This window comes from Aythya marila, assembly GCF_965140915.1.
Source record: "Aythya marila genome assembly, chromosome: 1".
NCBI lineage: Eukaryota > Metazoa > Chordata > Aves > Anseriformes > Anatidae > Aythya > Aythya marila.
The window spans coordinates 45,162,952-45,186,961 of record NC_139042.1 but is presented as its reverse complement, the minus strand read 5'-3'; the positions used below and the strand labels follow the sequence as shown (position 1 = coordinate 45,186,961).

The window sequence follows — 24,010 nt, the reverse complement described above, 5'->3', positions numbered from 1 at the left end:
CCAGACGCCTTTACCAAACTCTCCCCACCACCCCCGCTCTCCCCTCACGGGGCCGAGCCATGGCGGCGCTGTGTGTATGTGGGGGTGGGGAGGGGTGCCGCCATGAGGGCGCTTCCCCCCTCTCCTTTCCCGGGGGGGGCGCTTCAAAAGCCTGCGCGCTGCGCTGCGCTCCCCCTCCATTCCCCCCCCCATTCCCCTCCCCAGCACCGGGCGGCGGCGGCTTGGCCTCGCCGGCTTGCCGTAGCGGGGCCGCCTTAGCGCTGCCTGCCTGCCTGCCTCCCTCCCTGCCTGCCTCTCTCTCTCCCTCCCTGCCTGCCCGCGGTGACTTCCGTGCGGGCGGCGCCGCCATGTCGCAGCACGGCCCGAGCGTCACGCTGTCCCTCACGCTGCCCATCACCTGCCACATCTGCCTGGGGAAGGTAACGGCCCCGCGGGCGGCCGCTGCCCTCCCTCGCCGCCCTCCCTCCCTCTCTCCCTCCTCAGCTCCCACCCTGCGAGGGGCCCGGGGGTGGGTGCGGGGCGGGAGGGGCTCGCTGACACCCACCCGGGGGGGACGGGGGGGAGGCTGGGCTCAGCCCCGCTGCGGGGCTGCTTGGGGGGGGGGGAACTGGGGGAGACCCCGGCGGGAGCAGGCACCGGTGGGGTTACACCACCCCCACCCAAAAAAAATAAAAAATAAAAAAGACGGAATTTGGACGTAGTGCTTTTGGGGTGAAGCTTTTTGGTTTTATGGGAGGAGGGGGTATTCCATCCCAAAAGGAGCTGGGATGCCGCGAGGCTCGCGTTTGGTCCCCGTGCGGTGTCGTGGAGGCCCAGCGAAACAAAGAAGAGGGGTGCAGGACCGAGTGGGTGTAGAAAGTGATGAGCAAAAATCGGAGCTGGCTGGAGGAAAAGAAAAGTTTTGATTTCCTTTCTCTGACCCGAGAGGGTCACAGGCATGGTGCTCATCTCTGGTGTCTGCTCGCGGTATGGGAGCTGGGCGCCGGGAGCCCCCCGAGCTGCCTGCGGGGCTGTCACCGGTTGCTTCTCGGAGCCTCCCCTCGTCCCTCACGGTCCCTTCGTGCTTCCTCCCTCTCCGCAGCACACCTCATAAAACAAACCATCGATTGTTGTAAGGGCAAAAATAACCCATGTGTTTGTGTCTGTTATTTACCGTCCCTTCTTTTTCTGCCCCACGTGGGCTCGGCTCCGAGGCCTTTTCTGCTTGCGTGGTCACAGGAGTTGGGGAGCGGTGGATGTGTCAAGCAGACAGAGCACTGGCGGTGGAGGTGGTTGCACACCTCTGTTTCTCCACTGTCTTACCTGTGGCAGAGAGTGATGCTCTTGGCAGCCACGTTGACTCATTTCTTGGCTTTCCAATGGGACATGAGCAAGCAGGAATGCACTGCTGTTATCCCTTGTATTTATTTAATACAAATGGAGAGCATAAGTTTATTGTGTCTAATGCAGAGCGGATACTCCTCAACAAGGAGGAGAGCAAAATCAAATTGATAAGGTACTCAGTGTTAAATCTTATCTTGGTGGTTTTCAAAATAATGTCAGCGCTTCATAGCTTTGCTGTGTAGTCATTCGTCTTTTTGCTATAGAGCCACTGGCTCTTCTCAAGCCTCATCCTTCCACTTCTCTTCTGGAGTTGACCAGGGACTGATGTAACTGAGTTTGTACTGGAAGAGATTTCCACACTCTTCTTTCATGGTATCTTGCACTGAGGTAATTTATTAACATTATGTAAGTGGATCTAGTGGTGACATCTCTAATGAAGGTCTTTGAATGCTTCTTTTTCAGTTACATTAAGTTTCAGTTTTGCCAAAGTTGGCTGCTTTGACTGTCCTTTTTACACACATCTTTGTGCATCACTGAAAAGCATCAGAAAAAGCTCTTCTCTTTTCAAGAGTAGGGCTGAAGAGGGGGAAAAAGGTTATTCAGTAAAATAAGGAAAAAAAATCACAGTTTTTACCAGCTTGTTGGGGGGACAGAAAGCAGAACAGAGGGATGACGTGTTCTAGTACTTCTGTGTTTTGTAGCGTGGGCTTCAAATTGAATATGAAGCCCACCCTCTTGCTATCTGCAAAACTTGCAGAGGATTGGTTGCAAACCAGGAACTATTCACTGTGCTTAGTGGTAAGTGGATAAAAAGAGGTAGTGAATAGAAACTTGTTCAGTAATGTCATCCGCTCGTGTTTAATGAAGCAGAGATCTTTTGGGGGGAGGAGGGGATAGAAAATATTAGATAGAAAATAGTTAGTGTGAACAGTTTATAAGCAATGGTTGCAAGGTGGGCAAATGACCATTTATCACAAGTGCTAATTGCTTGGATGAATTTCATCTTTGTAACCTGAATATTCAATTAACATAGTCTGGGCTGGTGTCTAATGTAGTTGTGTTCATAATTAGCGAGGAGGTCAGCAGCTGGCTGCATCAGGCCTTCAGGTTGCCGGCTGCACAGTGACTGAAGGTCTCCTGTTGCTTTCAGTGGTGGTGGTGTGCTTCGGCTTGGGCCTGCAGTTCTGTGTGTGCTGAAAGCCCATGGGATATGTCCAGGGGTTTGTTCACTGGTGTCAGTGTGCCTGCTTTTTACTTTGCCTGCTCCTCACTTAATGCTGCTTAAAGGCCCAGAAGAGGCATGGATGTCTGCAGGATCTGATTTTGATCCAGGCGGGAACCACGTTGGGCGGGGGGGGAATTACTCAAATTCACCGAGCTAATCAAGTCTTCCTAAATAAGCTGTAGCCTTTCCAGTCATTATGGTCAATTGAGGAACTGAAAGGGTGCTGTAATTCAAGTAAAATGCTCTTTAGTAATGAGTGTGTCATGATCCCCACCCCCAGGCTTGTCACAGGCAGTGGCTCAGGGTGAGGGGAAGGGGCCCCCGGCCTCGGTGTTTCCTGATGACATCTCGGTAGCAGCTCCTGCTGCCGGGGCACGGATTGCTTTGTGTGGATTCTGAGCTAACGCACGTGTAAACCTCAGCCCTGAAGTGAAACGTGTAAATGCGTGTAAATCAGGAGCACTGTCCCCCAGAGAGTGATAAACGTGACTTACTATTTTGCTAGAGATATGGAGTAATCATTCACTTGCAAGAAGTGTATATCCACGTCAGGGTTGGGGTAACTGAGGGTCTCTTGCTCCCCTGGGAGGAGACCTGCACTCCTGAAATGTCTTTCCCTGTTTGGGCTATTTTATGTTATTCTGCTCTGTACCCTATAATAGCCATCCATATAACTATTCTCATATAATGGCTGCTCCTGGGTTAAAAAAAGAAAAGAAAAGAAAAAAAAAGACCAACTAGAGAAAAAAAGTTATTTTCTTCTTCTAGCTGCTAATGGAAAAGCTGGAAAAAGCTCTCTTTCTGGTAAAGAAAAGCAGTCAATAACATGAATGTGTTTTTAATAAATGAAATTGTAATATTTAAATGTTTACAAAGCCTTGGTGTGCTAATGCTTGCATTAAACCCCCAAAAAGCCACTTTAATTAGAAGCAAAAACCTGCAGGTGCTTGGAGAAATCCCTTAGTCTCTGTATGCACACCTTCAGTAACTTGAGTTTCTGTTTGTGTACAGACAGTCCTTAGGCTCCTGTCCCACACACAAAGCAAAATGAAGAAGGAACTGACAGACCTGGGTCCTTATACAGATGTGTGTGTATCTCAGTGGTAAAATACTTGGTTTCTAGCTTGTACAACACAGTGTGTGGGCATGATTACTACAGGGCACATCTAATCTGTTTTCCAAGGTGGTTTTTAGCTGTCCTTTCCAGTTTCTTGATTCTCCCTGCCAGCGCTTCATTTTTCCTTCTTAGTTTGTCTGCTTTGCTGATAAAATGAGCAAGGGAAATCTCAAGGCTGGTGAGGGCTTTTCTTTTTTGAAGCTGAAAGAATTTGCATGAACGTGGGCTTTAACAGCTTCACAGGGGCCATGAAGCAGACTCTGAAGCAGAACACGCCTCTACCCCCATGAGTCAAAATATGTTTCTTGGGCAGAGATAGTGGTGGAATAAAAACAAATAATTACTTTTAAGGACCTTAACAGAGATACTAACATTAAGCCTTGTGAGATTTGAGAGTGTATTACTATAAATTGTACCAGGGCACCTCAGTAAAGTGACGGTATAGGGAAAAGTTTTCTCTGTATCATATTTGGTCCCTCTATACGTACTTGAGAGGAACTGTGTCTGATTGCAAAACTTAAGCTGCCTCATTCGTGGGTATTGACTTACTAGTAGCAATGCGTATCTAGCAGGAGGTTTGAATTAGTGATTGCTGGTTCATATTTCTGCTCTGTGGTTTTGGCCCATATCCTCGTTAGTTTATTTCCATGAAGCTGATTATGTGCAAGCTAGGGTTAATCGGCAATGCCACTTCAGTGGCAGCTCTTTCAAGGCAAAGTGCTGGTTGTTGCTTGGGGCAATCTCTCAATCCCTCGCTGTTGGGAATGAGTGAATGTGCACGTTTTGGTTCCTCCACAGAGGAGCTCATTTCACTGGTTGGCTGCAATTCATGGAGATGGTAGGATGAGGGAAGGGCTTCTGCCACACCGTGTGTTGATGAGCTCTGGGGATCAAGAATCTTTAGTTTTGCAAATAAAGTTATAGCTGTCATGTCACTAATAATAGGGAAATTTGGTGCTGTAAGTCAGGAGCCCACTTGTAGCCTGGGGAAACATCAGTGTCTCTTTCCTGCTGGAGATTGAGGCAGTATGTTTTCATACTCAATTACCTGAAAGGGTTTTTAAGTATTCATAGTGTCTTTCTGTTTGTTTGTTTTCCTTCTTTCCTCTCCTCCTTGATGCGGAAAGGTTCGTCACCCTGTAATCTGTGTGAACAACCACGTCTTCTGTTCCATTTGTATTGAAGTCTGGTTGAAGAACAATAATCAGTGTCCAGCTTGCAGGATTCCCATCACGCCTGAAAATCCTTGCAAGGAAATCATAGGTAAGGACAACTTTAGGCTTTGAAATAACTGATAGGATAACTTTAAGTTGTCCTAGTTTAAGTTGTCCTATTTAAGGACAACTTTAACAATAGCTGATAAGGACAACTTTAGGCTTTGAAATAATTTCTGATATTTACTGATGGTTGAAGTTTTCTTGGGTCCAAAGATGTCTGGATTTATTTTTTTTTAAACCAGCCTCTGACTTTAAATCTTTATTAAAGTATACATAAGGTAAAAATTCCAGAGATGATGTGTATAATAACGGCTTGATTATTCAAAGGTAGCAAGCACCCCACCACTGTAATTATTATTATTTTCAATCTTAGTTGGACAGTGCCTTTTGCTGGAAGAAAGGCATCTCTCTTCAAATATCCTACCTGTATGTTGCAGCCTGTTGACCTAAGAGGACAGCATTTAGCTGAGAAATAGTGTGCTTAAATCCAGAACCTTGAATGCGCGTGTTCTTTTTGACTGTTGGTTGTTATTTGGGGATTGTTCACCTTTTGCTTTATTTTTTAAGAAAATGTGAAAGCTACAAAACTTGAATGAGGATATGAACTTCCCCAGGGTTGGAAAATAACTGGTATCTTGATTTGACATAAAATGTCACCATTGCTATTTGGTTCTAATAGGAAAAATATGTATGAATAGTCTTACTTTAGAAACGTATGCTGTCATGTGTTAAATAAATGTATGTGTGTTGGTTTTACGTCGCATTTTTTCCCCCTCCCTTAGATCTGTTTTAATAGTGTGGTCTTAAATAAGGCATGATTCTGTCAAGGATAATATGAAGTTGAAAAAAATTCAGATGTTGTATTCCTGCTGTGAGACAGGATTTTGACTTCTAAACATCACTAATAGATATTCCTGTCTAACCTGTTCTGAAAATGAAAGGTTGTAGTCTCCCATGGTGGTAGATTGGTCCAATATTAGCTGTATTTATAGCTGATATTATGAAAAGCACTACAAGCTGGATTGCTAAAATTGAATTGACTGAAAAAAAAACAACAATATTAGTTGTTTGTTTTTTTCCTTCTGTGCTGCTTTAGGAGGAACAAGTGAAAGTGATCCTATATTTAGTCCGACAGTCAGAAAACACCTACGTAAAACAAGGCTTGAATTGCTCCACAAAGAATATGAGGTAAGCACATGGGAGCATTGTGATTTCCCAGATGAACTACAACTGTTAAATTACTGTATGCAACTTGATCTTCCTGCTTTGAGTCCTGGTGTCTTTAATTTGAGCAAAGCCTTAAGCTGAATCTACGTGGAACTGAGCTGCGTTAATATCCCACCTTCTGGCTGAGGTTGGGGAAGGCATTTGCTGGTGGCTGAAGAGGTCCGGCAGAAGCCATGGTGATGCTCTGTCTAAGCTACAGGTACCCAAATGCAGCCAGTTCCAGAGACTGGAAATTCAACCCTAAGATACTATGGGAGCGTTTTCTTTATGCATATTGGGCATTGGGGTATTTGTTCTGTATTTGGTACAAAGACAAACATTTTCTGAAGTACTTTGCTATTACTTGGGGAGACTAAACCTCTTTTTAAAGAGAAATGCCCACTGGAATCCTCTGGTATAGGTTAACTTCTATTATTGTTGCTTTGTTGAATGAATGAACGGATGAAGGAATGCCTGGAAACCTCTCTGTTCTTCTGCTGGAAAAAAAAAATATCTTAAGATAAAAAGGTATTAATAAGGAATATGATTAGTTTGTCTTCTCAGTTATTGTTTCCATAGTAGCAAGAGTGTGAAGTCACCGCACATTTTTCAAAGAAACCTGTCTCACAGCAAGGAGAATGAGAGAAAAGAAACAGACGCTGTATAAATATCCTTAATGCAAGGGAGGTGAGGGCTGCCTTACAACAAGTTTGCCTAGAGCTCAGTTTCTTTCATAGAGCGGTCATGAGAGGGAGGTTTCCTGTGTTTCTATTGAATCAACTCCAAAATGACACAGATGGACACAGGATAACATAAATGTCTTTAAAAGTGAATCTATTTAGAAATGGTTATTAATTTTTAAGGGGGGTGGGGAGAGTTTGATTTTTTATTTTGTGCAAATAGGCCTTGAATAAATACCATCATACGGTCTACTTTAATAATCTTACCCTGAGCAGTGTAAGTCTTAAGTTGGAGAACAGTGAAGAAAACATTTTCAGGATAAATTACTTTTTATCTCTTTAGCAACAGGCTTTTGAAGATTTTTGCTTCACTGTGGCTCCAGACTGACACAGCTAGTTGGCTTTGTTCTTTTTTTTTTTTTTTTCCTCTAGTCTTTCCTGAAATGCTTCTACTTTTATGCAGCTGGAACAGCCTTTTCCAGGCAGTGCTCTGTCCATTTTGAATGTTGAGACTTTCAGCATCTGACCATGTGATGTTTCAGAATGGATCTCTCATATCGTTCTCAAATAACAGCAAATGAGTCAGCAGAGGACGACCTTAAGAATACTCTTTATACAGGAAACCTTCCCACAGAGTGCCCTAATAATAGATTCATGTTGCTGACTGCTTTGAAGCTTTTGGTCTGCCCGCCAGTTTGTTCAGGGTCCTTTATGTAGTCAGGGGATTCCCTTCACTAAAACCTTCACTATGCTTGAGTGTGCAGGTTGATTAAAATCCTGCCTGGAGCACAATACATAAGCATATTTAGATAGATGCTTAAGTAAAGGCATGCATCTGGGCTTGCCAGAGAACCCATGTTTCTAAAGTGCTGTAGGAACTTGCCAGTATTATTTAATTAATCTCTCACATTATTTTAATTCCTGTGAATTTCTGACATCTTTAGGATGAAATAGAATCCCTGCAAAAAGAAGTGGAAGAACTGAGAGGCAGAAATCTCAACTTACAGACACAGCTGAAATCTCTTCTGGATCCTACAGTGCCTGTTTCCTCTTGCCAAAATGAGGAAACTAGCCAGTCAGCAGATGAAGCAAGTACCAGTGGCCCAGAAACCCCAGAGGAATGGAGCAAAAAGCTGAAAGCTGCCAATGATATATGTGAAAAAGTGATAGATAATGTGGAAAAGTTGAAGGAGGTAATAAATACATCTTTTTCAGCTATCTGGCCATGTAATTTTTATGTTAGTTAAACGGGTGAGAGCTGGCATGACCTCTGGGTACTTCATAGATCTAGAAGAAAAGGGGGAAGAAATTAATTCCAGTGATTGTTGGTGTATCATAGTATTTCCATACAGTCTTTGCACGTGTCAGATGTTATTGCTTGTTCTAGTGAGCCTTGTATATGGCTCTTCCTCAACTCCAGTGTCACTCTATGACTGGGTAATTGGATTATAGTAGTGCTTGTCACCAGTATTGATGACCAGAATTTTCAGGCTTGCAATAATCTATATAATATATCTATTTTACAACATTCAATGGCCAAACGCAGTACAGTTGGCTGAGGCAGATTTTGCACTATTGCCCTCCTTGCTAACCAATATTTTTGGTGCAATTTGCTGAGACAGAGTAACTTGACCCTTTGACCGAAAATAGACAAGCTTCAGCATTTTATGACCCAAAGATCCTTTAGTGAAAACCTGCAGCTTTTTATACAACTTGAATGTAATAGAAAAGAAAACTTGGTGTTGCAGATGGGAGGGGGGGGAGGGGTTGAAAACCCAAGTAAATAAAAATACTTTGCAAAATCTCTACGTATGGGCACAGGGAAAATCATGTTAAACATTGACTTAGAGTGAAATTTCGAGATTAACTTGAAAGGGATAGTGTTCTTTCTTAAGAATTAGTACTGTTCGTTCCCTCTGCTAGACTCAAAGGTGCACATCATAACATTCTGCCATTTTGTCGTTCTTAATGAGACACTTCTAGATTTGTGTCTGTGCAGCCTAAAGGAAATTCTGGTCCTGATTAGACTAATCTGTGCATGGTAAACACTAAAAATGAGACAAAGTAAACTGAGATTCCAAAATGAGCTTTTTTCAATAGCATGGCTAGACTTGGGCCTCAGCTTTACAGACAGGGACACAGCTGGCCTCAGGGGATCCCAGGAGCATCAGTCTAGTTGGCTAAAGGGGATTCACAGCAAGGAGTTCTTGTCTGTTGTCTGGTTTTTTGGTTTTTTTTTTTTTTTTTTTTCATTACATTAAACTGTACAATCTCTGTGGTGACAGGTTTATAATGATTTTTCCAAGATAGGTAAAAATAAGAATATATAGTGAAGACTGGGGCAGGGGTAGTGTGTGTGTGTGTGTGTTTTGTTTTGTTTTTCTCCAGCATAACCCCAGCAATAAAAGGGTTTTGTGTTTATGGAGTCTCTGATTTTGAATAAGATTTAGATACAAATAGATTGTTTAGATGAGTTTTAGGGATGAAAACTGATGCAGATACTTTCTTCCAATCTGTTTCCTGTTCAACAGCTGCTCAGTTCTGGAAGTACGTGAAGTCACTTGACTCTTCTTCTTCTTCCTGTCACTTTCTAAACCAGTCTATGTGAGGAAAGGAGTCAACTTTATCCTTTAGTGTCCTAGGGCAGAGACTCCCAAAGTAGACATTGTAACGTTGAGTGGAGTCAGAGCAAATCCAACAGTGCTGGTACAAACCCAGTGGTTAGGAATATTAGATAAGTATGCTCACTGGTAGTGTGGTTGCATGAAGTCATTAATCTAGACACTGCTGCTTGCGGGGGGATTCCTTGCAGATCACTGGCTTGGAGGTCAGAGCACTCTATGGAAGGAGACCAGAGAAGTTGGGGTCTACCTTCCCGTGTGCCAGCTAGGAAACCTGTGTACCAGCTCTACACAAGTTGTGCAGTTTTCTCTTTCAATGTGTGGCTGAAGGAACTATGTCTCTGGAAAGAGAGAAAGGTCTTGGCTGTGGAGGCAAATGGTTTGATGCTCCTGGATTCTTAATACCTTCAGAATAGCTTTTCATATTTATTTATTTATTTATTTTTAATAATAGAGGAGTTGACGCTCAAAGACCCAGGGCCTGAGTTTACCCTTTCTATTCCTTCTATACCAGAAATCTCTACTTTTGTCTCTAGTAATATTGTAGTTTTTTTGTTTTGTTGATTTATTTCTCCTCCATTACTCCCTCCCCTCTCCACTGTCTCAGCCTCACTCGGGAAGGTTGCTGGGAATATTTTGATAAGTATTTAGAGTTTTCTGCCTCTCTTCTTGCAGTTTGATGCTTGTAACAAAGTACATTGTACTCACAAGCCCAGATAATCTGGATCATACATGATGTTTCCACTGCATACTAGAACTGAGACTGTGACTTACAAGTCCTGGATTGGTGGTACAGTTTTCAACATACGGAGACTGAGTAGACTATGAAATGCAAAGAGTTCATTCTACTTGTTAGGATGGTGGTGTTCGTAGTTCTGAAACACGGCAGCAGGAAAGCTTCTCTTTATATGAAGTACCTTGTTAACAAGAGCGTCTGTTGAACTGAAAAGAAGGAATTGACCTCAATTCAAGGAACGAGAAGGGTTCTGAATCAAGAGTCTTAATCAGAAAGTCCTGCAAGAAAGTGAAGAATGACTGCAAATAGCTTGTCATAATGGATTTGCATCCATAGGATAACTGCTTTGAAAACAACAAGCTAAAAAAAAAAAGGGAAAAACAAACAAACAAAGTAATCTTCATCTAATTTGGGATGGTGGAAGCTGTTCTACATTAGTTTTGCTGATACCTGCATGTTGTAATGTTAATGCACTTAACGTATTTAGTCATGTGGAAAAAAAAAAAACATGGAATTGCCATTAGTACATCTCCTTAATGACTTTCTGTACTAACTAACATAGCTGTGTTTATTTCCCTAGATAGGACACTTGCAATGTATTTTGGGAATATAAATTAAAAATGTCTGTTCGCTATTCAGTTTTGCAAGCCATTTCCCATGGTGATTTTTAAGTGGTGTCCCTGTCTGAAAGGCTGTTTCCTGCCTTCACATTTCTAGTTCTGTCTCTTTAAAAAAAAATCAGAAACAGCTTGTCCTATAAATATTGGAAGTCATTTCTATTTTACTGTATACTGATTTTTTTCCTTTTCTTTTCCTTAGGCAAATAAGAAACTGAGCATGGAAAACAATAGCCTTTTAAGAGAGAATTTGCGACTAAAAGCTGAAGTTGATAGTAGATCACCCCAAAAGTATGTGAATATTTTAAAAGCTTCTATATTTTATTTATAGACTCTTTAGCTGTTGTAGGACTTTAACTTAAAACTATGGTCGTGTACATGGCATTGCATATGTGTCTCAAGGTAGACTTTGGAGTTTTTATCCTCACAGACTTGAGTGACAAATGCAACTTAGAGAATAGTGGCAAGTCTGCGGTGAAGGAATGTGCACTGGCTACAAATGCTGTTGTGTTACCTGGCCAACACTGGAGAAATGGATTTATTGAATTCTACAGATAACTTATTTTTTGTTATTGAGAAATTTCACTTAAATTTGACATCCTTTTGTCAATGCAGGTTTGTTACTCTGTAGAGGTTCTCATTGTTTGCATTTGGTTTTGTTTGGTAACTTGGTTTTCTTCCTTTTGCTGCCTTCAGGGTTTGTTTTGTGAACTTAGACTTCTCATTCAAGGAGTGTCCCTGACAGTCTTGTGCCTGGGCAAGGCATGCAAAATCAGGCTTATGCAGCATGAGGACATCATTCCCAGAGCTGACATCTGTGTTTGATGTTTCTAAGTAGCGAAAACATCAACAACAATTACCTCAAAAAGCAGAAACGTTTCCATACTGATTACAGCTGTGTACTAAGGTACCCCCCCTTGGAAGTACTTTGTAAAGCAAAGTGATCACATTTTTAAAGTTCTGTCTTAGAAAGATAAGAGCGATTTTGGCCAAAGTTTTATACAGTGCTTTTGGGGAATGGGGGTGGGGGGACATCCTTCATAATGTGAGAGGAGAGCTCTGTGGGTTTCGATCTAATTCACAGCTAACTTGCTGGAAGATGAAATTCATCCTTACAGAGAGCTTCCTTGTCAGACTGTTTAAGACCCCAGGAAAGCAGATGCATGATCCTTGTGCATGTGATGTTAAATGTATAAAGGTACATTTTGACCTGATGTCCCCTAGTAAGGGTGATAAAGTACTGCTAAAGGTCTTGGCAGTGGAAAGGGATTTAATGGCAACAAATACCTTTCTCCCATAAGGCTAGAGAGTGAGATGGCAAGGATGGGAAACTTATTAATAGATGCAACCAAATAAATCCTAGAAAAGAAGAGCCAAAAGAAACCAAATCATCTACCTCAATTCTGTTTCAATAAGGTCAGGTAAACTCCCCAGTGGAAGGAATTTCAGTTTCTTCTACCTGTACCGTCCTGTTGATCAAAAAAATCAGATGTGAAGGGAGGGTGAACCAGACTTTGCAGACTGGTTATTTTACCATCTTTTGCCCATGCAGCATAAAAGAATAGCTGATGATTTTCCTCTTTAGAAGCACAGATAGAATTAAATGTTATTAGAAACTGGCCATAACTAAGACCTGGTTTTGCAACCCAGACGCCTAGTTGCATTCTTCCTGCGTGTTGGGAATGATTTTGCACAAGGTAACTCCAGAGCTATGCATGGAGATTGGGAGAACATGAGTTGGATCAGGCTTTAACTGGCTCAGGAATGGTTTCTACACTTCAGAAGTTTAGACAGTTGCATGCTTGTACCCTGCTTCAGTTATCTTCAACTTTGGTGTACCACAAGAATTCAAGTATACGCAAGGAAAAAAAAATATCTTGGAAGAAATCCTACAGCATGTTAAAGTTAGTAATTTTGATGTTCCCTGTCTATACCCGTTCAGTCCTAGTCTTGTCTTCTAGAATGAATTCATCCAACTCTTCTAGGTCTGTGACTTAGGATGGAAAGTAAGCTTCTGATTTATTTGGTGTTGCTGTATACTCTAAGGTCTCTCCATTGCCTATGGATTTCTGAAGCTGTGATGCTTAGAGCTGGGTACAGCATTCCAAGTGAAGGTTCGGTAGTACTGACTTACAGCAGAAAAACTGTCCCGTCCTTATATCTTGCAGTACCATTTTTGTTGTTTCCTTTTATTTGGCATTTCTAGCAGAAATGCCCAGTACCAGTTCTGCTAAATAGTTACTTTAAAAGTTAAACCAGTACCACATTTTGCACTTCTGCTGCTAACGTCCCCTTACAAGTGTGGGACTTGACCTGTTTTCTGGCTTTCTTCAGGCCGATGGTCTGATGCTCACGTCAAATTTTAAACAGTTGTTTTGAATTCTAGTCCCATGGTAGGAACTCCATGGAGTCTAGGGACTCTATTACAGTTCAAACATGGTCTCTACCATATTTGTTTGGTTACCATATTTTATAAATTCATTCTTTGATCCTTATGGTCATTAGTCTAGGCAATATCTAGATCAGACCTAACATTGAGACACTTTTGAAATGTTCTTCCAGTTCTGATGTCAAACTTTGATAACTAATATTTATAAGACTTTTAAACTAAGCTTTACATCCTGAATAGTTGTTGCAATAACTTAGCCTTGCCTAAGAAATCAGAATGTAAGGCATTAACATCAGAACCCAACGATGTCATGTTAGTTAAACTTCTCTGTGTGGGTGCACTGATTTGCAAATTGCATTTGGTTTTGGTGCACTTCATTCATTGTTCAGATGGTAAATTTGGGGAATACATTCTGAATGGGTCTCTAGTACAATTTAAAATAGCTACTGAATTACATCTTTGTAATTTAATGTCACCACCATTCCTTCCTTCATCATATTTCTTAGCTTTGAATTGCCAGGTAAGGATTCACGTTTAAACAACTAGCTAGGTAACTGACTAATACTTGAATCAAGTGATTTGGGAAAGGGTTTGTCAGTATTCAGTTTCCTTATCCCAGAGGTAACACATTTTCTGCATAATGACACTGGAGCTAATTATCATAATTTAAATAATTTTAATAGGCCTTGCTTTATAGCAAAGGAAACTCTGATAGCAAGTGAAAGATCCCTTTGTAACATGGATTTTACATCTGACATCACAGGGAAAGTATAGTTAGCCTTCTTCAGTGGCTAACTGAAGAAAAAAACTTTCCTTTTATCATAATCTTGAGTTGTTTTTTCTTTGATTATCCACTGAAACCTGCTGAAAAATATCATGTATGTCATTGCTGCAGGGTCAATCTTATTGATGGGGGGTTTATGCATTTTTTTTAATAGACGTTGGTCATTGATTGGGGTTTTATTCTTCTATTTACTTCCTGAAACATTTTTGAGAATAATTCCTCAGACACAGAGTTTAATTTTTGAGCAAAACATATAGAAAGGCAAAGATGTATACCAAACCATCATGAAGTTGGGACATAAGCCTGAAAAGCAAGTAGAGGTAAATTTCATGCTCTGATTCTTACCAGAAACCTGTGCTAATCTCCCATTTCTCAGGCAGATCAGATTGTTTGGTAGTTGCTTGCATGCTCTTTACTTGTTCTTTCTCCAAAGGAATTCTCTGTGACTTCTGTTTTTCTGGTACAGAACAGGAAAACTTCTAAAACTTAAGTTTTGCAGGATGATTAAGCCCTATGACTTTCAGCTCTACTTAAAATAGAAAACTGTTAGGTCCATTGGCAGAGCACAGTGGATCTAAAAGCATTTTTGGCAAAAGAGTGTTTGCTTTTTACCTGAAGGAAAATAACTAGCAAGTCCATCCACTCCAGGGTATAGCGTATTTTATGAATGGTTAGATTCAAATTAGCTTGAATCAGACTCCTAGGCTTCCTAGGAGCCTTTCCCCTAAATATTTAATTTCTTCTGCCAGTTAAAATCCCAGTATGAAAAACAGTCTGTAACATGCTGAAAATTGTTGCATTATGTCTTTTTTTAAATTATTTTGTGGTTTTTGTTTTTTGTTTCCCCCTTCTCCAGTTATATTATTTTTCTTGTCTAAATTCATGACTTTGGGTATATGCACGCCAAAATCTTAGGTTGTTGACTCTGTAGGTCTTACGTGCAATGTCCAGTTTTTATTCAATTCAAATATTCCCACTCATGCCAGGCTACTCAATTCAGTCTGTATTTCACTGAGCCTACCAATAAGCTTCTAGTAACCTGTGTCCTGCATGCAGGTTTCTATCTTCCTAGATAGAAACCTGGGCTACTTTCTCAATCTCCCTGCAAGCTGGCTGTCCCAGAGGAGTGGCTATTTTCAAAGACCAGCTGCAGTATTGTCTTAGAAGTAAATAGGAGAAATTACTGTTCAGTAGCCTTGAGAACAACTTTGAGTTCTTGACCCATAGCACTAAAATGTAAGGAAGCACTTAGTCTAAGTAAGATTTAAACCTGGAGTAGATGTGTGTTGGTAAGGATGTTTAGATGTTACTTGGTTCTGTGGGCTTTCTGCTGTATTTGTGGAGTTTTTGTTTGGTTGTTTTATAGTAATTCTGAGGTAACCTCTTCTGGCTTATGGCATTCACCACCCTGCTGCTCTATGGTTGTCCAATAAACAGCGAAGCTCAGTCTTACTCGTGATGTGAAGGAAACGAACTTTCCTGGCATCCAGGAGAGAATTTTGTGAGATGTCTCCAGATCAGTTTATACTCTTTGAACGGTGCTATGAAGAATATTTACTGGCTACTATCTGCCCACTTTGAAAAGAACTTGCTTTCCTACAAGCTTAGGAAATTAGCTCTGGCAAGAGTTTCTCTTGCATCCTTCAAGGAGGAGCTATTGCCTATGTTCTTCTGTCATCTTTTCTGCAGAATGGAAAGCAGTAGTAGGCTATACCCAGGGCTTTGTATTAAATGCAACCAAATTCCTTTACTGATCCATTTTTCTAGATTCAGATCTGAAATAGAGCAAGATGCTTGAGGCCTATCTCTCTTTCTATTTTTTTCTTGTTAGGATAAAGCTGTCTAAAAAAAAAAGCTGTTTGTTTGTTAAACATTCCTGTATTGATATTACACGCTGCTTTAAGGAGATTGCCTATAGCCTGGCACGTTGTCAAGATGTTGCTGCAGATTGCCTTTCATAGCTGCTGTAGAGATTGCAAAACTCATTCTTGTCCAGCTGCATCTGGTACATGATGCTCTTCACAGAAAGGCTGTAGAACACAGTATTGCTTTCAGATGTTTTGCTGTATTTCCTAGCTTTCTTCCCTTCTTAACAGCAAAATCCAAATGAAACGTGTACTGAAAATATGGGACTGGGTTTGGATGCACGCTCTGGCATTGCCCTAATTTCAATCTATGACAAGCACTGGCTGTACATTGTCACTTCCCAGCCATGTTTCATTTGGTGGATGAATCATGCTCATGTTTCTGAGCCTCAGAGCATTGCACAGTCTGGACCATCAGGTGATTAAAACTGGAGAATCATCTGCCACGGTATCCTTAAGATTTCAGTCTTTTTCATATATGGTTATATAGGAAAACTCTGGCTGCAGTTGCTTGCTGTACGGAAAGAGGAATGTTTATCTCAGTCTGTGTGGTTTTAAAGGGGGTTCATATGGAGTTAAGGTCTAAACTAGACAGGGTCATAGTCCGTGGTCACTGATGTGTGTAAACAAAACCCTAAAGGTGAATTTGTGAAACCAATAGATAAGGAGAGAAGAAACAACCGAAGAAACTTGATCTCTTGTAGGTGAGAGACTACTAAACTTTCCAAACTGTTTCTAAATGGACATCTTCAGGAGTATTCAAACATAACTGAGGGAGCAGCTGTGGGATAATGAAAGAAAGCTGCTCGAGTGTTGTAACTGTAATGTTAGTTCTTCTTGTGCACTCATCTGACTGCTAATTTTCTGATTGGTGGTATCAAGCTAAAATACTGTTGGGGCAAGGTGAAGGACTTTGACTGAGAAAAGGCCCTGAAATACAGGATTTAGGTGCTCATCTAGACATCCAGTGTTACTTCAGGTGCTGTAACATATCCAGTACATTCGTCCAGGGCTGGCAGATGTGGTACAGGACCTATAGCAGATCGTATTCTCCCGGAGTGACAGCTGAAGGCCAGTAGTCAAGTAAAGGACCTTATGTCATGGGCTGCCAGTGCTAGAGGATCCAAATCCCAGCTGAAATGTATTCATTTACTTTGAGTGACAACTAGTTTCTCTGGACTTTCCGTTTTTTCTAGAAAGGAGGTACTTGAAACAGATGTAGTGAGATACAAACTCACTGTTCAAGGGATATGACTGAAGAACAAGTCCACAACATTGGAAATATTGTGGAGAGTATGAAACGTGCTCTTTACCACGTGCGCTGAATAGCTGAACTCCTACTGATGGATGTCTGTTCTTGTTCCCAGGTGTGAAATGGTTCAGATACTTTCAAGGAAAACAATTTATCTGGAGTGCCAAGCCAAAATTTCACTTATTTTCATGTAACTGTTGTGTGTTTTGTTTTGTTTTGTTTTGTTTTTTTCAATTCTTTCTACCATCAAGCTATAACTCTTTGACTATGACACAGCTCAATGTACATACAAAGGAAGAGGAAATCACTCAAAGTGGTTTTGTTAACAGGATAGGGAGGATTCTGGCTTCTTTACCCAAAATGTGCGTGTCTTCTAAACTGTTAGCTGACCTGCCAGAACAGTCACTAAAACACCTATGTCATCCTCTTGTCTAGAGTAGTTGGTTTAAATATGTGCACTGTAATAAGTCTGTCTTAAAAATCAATGTCCTTGAAAACTTGGGAGATAAATGCATGGAAGTCTCAAAGCAGGAACAGAAAGGAACTACTGCTCTGGTGTTTAACTGCAGAGGTAACTGTTTGTATTCGGCATGTCAGCAGCTCCATTTCTGAAAACCAAAATTCCCAAGCACATCCCTCTACAACAATTAACATATTAGTAATGCTGTTTGGCTTTGAACAACATCCTGCACTTTTTTTTTAACCTGAGGACACTTGTTATAAAAGTTGCACTTGAGAATACAGTGCTTCCTCCTCGTAAGCAAATCTCAGGCTGTCACTAATGCTATTTGCATTAAATAAACATATTACACCATTCTTCCATTAAATAGGAGTTGCCAGGTATGCATATAAATGTAAACACGTTCAATTTGTATGTCAAAATGTGTGTTACAGCAGACCCCAGAAAGTCTTGCTTATTCTACATAAGCATGTTTCCTTGTCTCTTAATCCAGCTGTGTTTTTACATCATTTTTATATCCTTTATTGAGCAGTACAGGTTCACACAGCAGTAAGGCTGTGTGAACAGGCCCCTTAGAGAAAGGCAAAATAAGTACTTCTGGATCTCTAGGAAGCAAGAATAACCTTGCTTGGGCCTGGCCATGCCGTAGTGGCTATCTCACTCAATGTTTTAAACCAAAATCTGAGTGAATTAAAGGGGGGAATAAGTCAAAATGTGTTGCGTGTGAGGATGCTTATTTCATTGTAAACCCCCTCTTCACCTGTAAGCGCAGCATTCCTGAACTCGCTGTGATTCTGCTTTTATCTGGTTTCATATGGGGAAAGCTGGTAGGCTGGTACAACTTTTCTTCCACTTCCCCTCTTACAAGCAAACAGAAATGGAGAAACTTCTGCAATGAGAGGAGAAAGCTTGTTACACAGAGTGAGCAAATGAGAGAAGGCCTACTTTCATTTTTGCCAAGACAAAGATAATTGGGTAGAGATAATTTGTGATTCCTTGCCGTGAGAGTTCCAATCAAGTCAGCTTCTTTTGGGGGCAAAAATCTTAGAACATCAATACTCATAAATATAAAACTATTCCCTTGCATTTTCGTACCTGCACAGCTGTGAGTAGCAGATACCAAAACTCAGTGGAACTTGGACTGATCTGATTTAAAAAGTGGTCTAGTAGCAATTCTGTGAAAGAACTGACTGGGACTGTGGTGTGGATCTTTCCCACCACTAAGTTGCCCACATCAAAATCTTCAGAGTCCTTTAAATATGCAGAAGCAGCTGAACAGTGACATACATCAGTAGGTCTGGTCGCTCATGCCCGACTTGTTCAGGGCTTGTGATACTCCTTATTTCTTTCCCTCACTGTTGGTTTGACCACATTGCAGTTGTCAGCATTGAGCAGTCTCCTGCTACTTCAGGCTTAATTTAGTTCCTTGCTGGAAATGCTTACACAGACTTATGGATATTTCACCAGCATAGCCATGGGCCACCGATAAACTTCCTTCAGACCTCATTGGTCTAAAGGTTGCAGTGGGAGCATCTCGTGAAGGGGTAAGGGGATAAAATGAGGAAGTTTGTGGAGGAAATGGAGCAGGAATTCCCTGTGAATCTGAGGGATGCTAAAGGAGGAATAGACAGAGAGAAAAAGGGTGGAAATAACCAGGCAGTCTTTGTGCTGGAAGAGTGAATATAAAGCTGTGCTGTAACACAGGGCTGCAAGGTGGAAAGTGAGTGTTAGGTTAAGCCCAAATACAGAATTGTCATTTCTTTGCGATATAAAACCATGCATGTCAGAGTAATAGGGTGGCTGCAGGTCTTTCCCTCCTTCCTAATAACACCAGAACTTTAATTGTTTTACCTTTCTGTAAATTGAAAGTCTTGGATGGAGCAGGAAATTCCCTGGTGCCCACCTGTCAGTGACAGGTTAGAATTAGTCAGGGCATATAGCTGAAACCTTCACCTGCCCTCTGGGGAAGGTCAGTCTTGAAAGCTGGTGGAGGATGGGGGGGAAGATAAGTCTGTATCTTTGCAGCTGAAAATGTGCTCAAGCTGGAAGCCCCACAAGCACACAACTTTCACAAACCACAAGTGGCAGGTTTATTGGAGTGGAGTGGAGGAAGAAATTACATTGTTCCAGTTGTAAAGCTCAAAAAAAAAAAAAAAAAAAAAAAGTAGCTCTGAAGTAAGTGGGAGTACCCACTTGTGATGGCCAAGGAAAAGCCGTATATCTAACAGGAACACAATTGAAATGGTCTGCATAAGTATTTAAACCACCTCAAAGGACTATTGCAATTTCTGAACTTCGTATTGGCATTTTGTATTTGACAAGGTGACATTGTGTAGGAAATGTATTGTAAAACAGTGCTGTACTGTAGGAAAATGATTGAATGTAAATATTTCAAGATGTGGACCACTGTTCAAATGTTATCATAAATCTTTGCCATTGTTTTAGGGGATAATTCTTCATGCATATTTGAGTTGAATTGATGGAACCAGTCCCTGGAAGGGTAATCTGCTTGTTATTGCCTTACTACCACTAATAGTTTAATTTTGGCTTTTCAGGTATTCACTGCAACCTATACATTATATATGATGATTTATTTATTTATTTTCTTAATTAGCTAAGAAATACAGTTCTCGCTTTTATTTTCAAATTTAACCAGTTTAATAGCTTTGTTCTTTCTTTACGTTAACTTGAAAAGCATGTCCTTTTCCAGCTTAATGTTTTTTGTTGTTTGTTTTTTGTTTTGTTTTGTTTTGTTTTTTTACTACTTGCAGGTTTGGTAGGTTTACAGTAGCCGCACTTCAGTCCAAAGTAGAACAAAGTGAACGTGAAATGAACCGTCTTAAAAAGGCACTGGAAAGAAGTGATAAATACATAGAAGAAATGGAGTGTCAGCTTTTACAGCTGAAAAATGCAGGTGAAGGAACCCAGACCATGAGTGCTGTTAGTGAAAGAGCTCTTTCTGCAGAAGCTAAAGGAACTGAGAGCAGTGAAGACACGACGTGTTTGAAAACCCAGGTTGAGGAGAAGAAAGCTGTGACTACCGGTCAAAGTTCTGACAGCCTCGAACAGCTGTCAGGTGACGGAACGTGTTCAAGCTCTTCTAGTCAAGATGGTTCAGCTGGTTCAAACAGCCAGTGTGTCCCAAAGAAGGAGCTATTTCCAGGATGTCAGGGAGCTCTCCTGGATGAGAATACTACAAACATGGATACCTCCTTAGAACAGCAGTGGAATAAAATTGAGGAGTGTACCCCATATAAGGATGAAGAACTTTATGATCTTCCAGCACCATGCACTCCGGTTCTGTCTCTCAGTCGTCTTCAGCTGAACACTCCCGATGGAAAAGAAAACGCAGGGAAACCGTCAACGTTCCTGAGAAAGCTGAAATTTGAAGAATTTTGTGACACTTCAGATGACTGCAGCAAAGATTCTCCAGAGCACAGCACAAGCAGTGAAAAGAAGATGGACTGTTTTACTATGGGAAAATCAGGGTTTTGGGGGACTTGCCCAACGAACTTTGCTGAGAACTTAGATTTTGATGAATCAGCGCAAAATTCAGTAGCTGGCCAGTCAGCTGAAACATCAGCAAAGTCCAGCGATAAAGCAAGTTCGTGCTTACCTAAAAGGCTGCATACTCTCTGCTCTTCTGAAATGAATCGCACAAGAACCTCCAGCGAGACATCTATGGATGCCGCCTACCTCGATAAAATTTCCGAGTTGGACTCGATGATGTCTGAATCAGACAATAGCAAAAGCCCTTGCTATAATTTTAAGTCCTCTGATCTTGATAATTCTTCAAAGTCAACGGAGTGCTCTAAGCTTCTGAATGAAACTGAGAAGAAACTGGAAGGGATGAATGAGGAACAGAGCATGAAGTGTTCGGAGACGAGCGATCTACCAGTTGACAGAGCTGGATGGAAACCTGCTACGTTTTCCATCCTCTCCCCATCTGGACTAGATATGAATGACCACTTCCCACTTTTTACGGGCCAAAACGTAGCAGCTAGTGAAATCAAGCCTCCGAACTGTTTATTTCAAAGAGAGTTTTCCCAGAGTTTACTATTCAGTAACTCACAGAGGCTATTTGAGGAACAAAAGTTTGGTTCGTGCTTTTTAAAGATGTCATCTGACCTGCACACCCAGCTTAATCCTCCTTGGGTGCCTTCCTTTATTTCTGAAAAGAAAAACAAAAATATCAGTCAGTCAACCAAGAGGAAAATTCAGAGCAGCCTTTCTAGCGCTAGTCCATCAAAAACTACCAAGAACTGACTCTGTGTGGAAATCAAATGCGACTCAAAGTTGTCAACCTGCAAACGTTTAATATTTACCAAGTGAACTTCATTTTTAATGACTTTCATGCAGTCTGATCCTGCCTTTTTCTGGCTAAGTGTAAACTGAACATTCCCTTGCCCATCGCAAGGCCTTCCCTAGGGAAGAACCATTCCAGATCTGCTTCTTTGGCTGGAAATCATGTTTACTTGGAATTTTTGTGGGATTTTTTTTCTTTACCTTTTAAGTTTTCAGGTATCATGATCTTCCAGTTGTGAGCACAGTGAATGGCTCCGTTGAACAGGACAGTTTTAAGTGGTCTTGTCAAATCCATCACTTATGTAAGAACTTGTTTTAAAGGTTACATTTTCCATTCCTAAAGATTACATTTTGTGTGTGCAAGGCAGCTACTGGCTATATATCCTATGGATTCATGAAATTGCTATAAAACAATGTCAGTTTTGCCATAAAACTTGCCTCCAAGAGGAAATGTTGCTGCTTTGACTGTTTCATAGCACTGTACTGTACTGAAACTATTGTTTTAAGTGGGTATAAGGTAGCAGTCTCTTTCTTTTCAGGGTTACACTACTTCAGTTAGAAAACGTTGCTTCTTTAACACTGCAAACATGGCTTGTATTTTTTGAAGTTAAGCACAATTTTTAATTTAGTTCCCAAAAAGTGTTGTTATTCTAAACGTGTTCAGTATGCCTATGTAGACCATGAAAATGGGTTTGTATGCTAATGACTTGTTTACCTAATGTGCACTGAACATTTTACATTAATACTGTACCATTTTACATTAATACTGCATGCTTTTCTATGTGAATTGAATAAAACATGTTATAAGCACTGTAATCCTTGATGTTGTCTCTCAAATATTGAATTAGCAAAAAAAAAAAAAAAAAAAAAAAAAGAAAAACTTCTTTTTGCATGATTTGGAAAATATCTGAGTTTTTTTATCGAACACAAATGTGAGCTTATTCGCGAAAAAATTCCCTTTCTCCTCCTTATTAGATGTATTAACCATTCTGGTGTCAGCATCGATACAGTTGATGGAAATGGCTTTTGTCCTCTCTGGAGGTGACTCTTCCACGAAGTATTGCATAGGTCAACATAATGTGAGGGCCTACTACAGGCAAGAGACCTAATTAAGCCGCAGAGCAAAATTGGTTTCTTTGCATTATTGTGTTTCAAGGTTTTTGTTTGTTTTGTTTGTTTTTGTTTTTCAGGGTGAGTATTTTTTTTTTTCCTAAGGGCATGTTTAACTGTAAGATAACTTTTTTTTTTTTTTCCCCTATATGTATAGGCATTTGCTGGCATTTTTTACAAGCAGACATCCTCAATTCATCAATACGTATGATATGAAAAATCTATACGCTGCCTTTAGTCCCCTTGCAGAGTGATAGGCACTGGGAAAATTTCAATAGACTGACTCTTTTGTAAAGTCTTGTAAGCAGTTTGACCAGGAATTACATTTCATATTGCATGAATGTGTGCATACATTGTAATCAGGGTTTTTGTTTTGAAGTGGGACTCTTTTTTGTTTGTTTGCCTGTTTGTTTTGTTTTTGGAGAAATAAAATTACCAAAAAATCATTCAGGCCATACATGCAAGGTATCTTTCCTGGTGACATGCAGTATGACATTGTGCTTTTTGTATACTACTTTCCACAGTGTACCACCTGGATTTTAATCTTTGAAGAAAAATCTAGTTATTCTGTTTTAATTTAGGTTTTTATTTTCACTTTTTCTGAAATAAAGGAGCATCCTTAATAAACATCTGGACATGAGCTGATACTTTAGCCAGTTTCACTAAGTCAAAAGATGCTGCCTTGATTTCACCCTTTCAGGGAAGAGGTGAGGGTATCTCAAATACATTTCTAAAATATCTTTATATTGCTAAACAATCAATGTAAGTGTTAAGGTCACTATTGCTTCACTGTGGTTTGGCAGGATGCGTTGCAGTGGTTCATTGTGTACTTCTTCAAAGAAGAATTGTATACTTCTTCAAAGGTAATTTTCAGAGATGAGAATATGAATACAACTGATACATGTGAAATCAAGCTAGAATAAAGGAAAAAGCTTTTCTAATGCTACTTCCTAGTCTTTTGGTCAGGAACACCACTTATGGGCTTGTCCTTCAAAATGAGCATTTTAGCTTTGCATGTCAGGCAACTGGATAGATGAAAAAGAGGAGCCTAGGATTAGGAAAAATAAATAAATCTGAAGGTCACGGTCATAAACTTTATATCT

At 40.7% G+C, this 24,010-nt stretch overlaps 1 protein-coding gene across 1 annotated transcript; it reads left to right on the top strand.

The window, feature by feature from the left end:
- The first annotated feature begins 225 nt into the window (after positions 1 to 225).
- Positions 226 to 23,176, top strand: OBI1 (ORC ubiquitin ligase 1). The gene is made up of 6 exons (XM_082775673.1): positions 226 to 419; positions 4,793 to 4,928; positions 5,979 to 6,070; positions 7,713 to 7,961; positions 10,945 to 11,033; positions 20,264 to 23,176. Exons 1-6 carry the CDS (start codon positions 348 to 350, stop codon positions 21,756 to 21,758), a joined length of 2,133 nt encoding a protein of 710 aa, XP_082631799.1. The 5' UTR covers positions 226 to 347; the 3' UTR covers positions 21,759 to 23,176.
- The last annotated feature ends 834 nt before the right edge of the window (positions 23,177 to 24,010 follow it).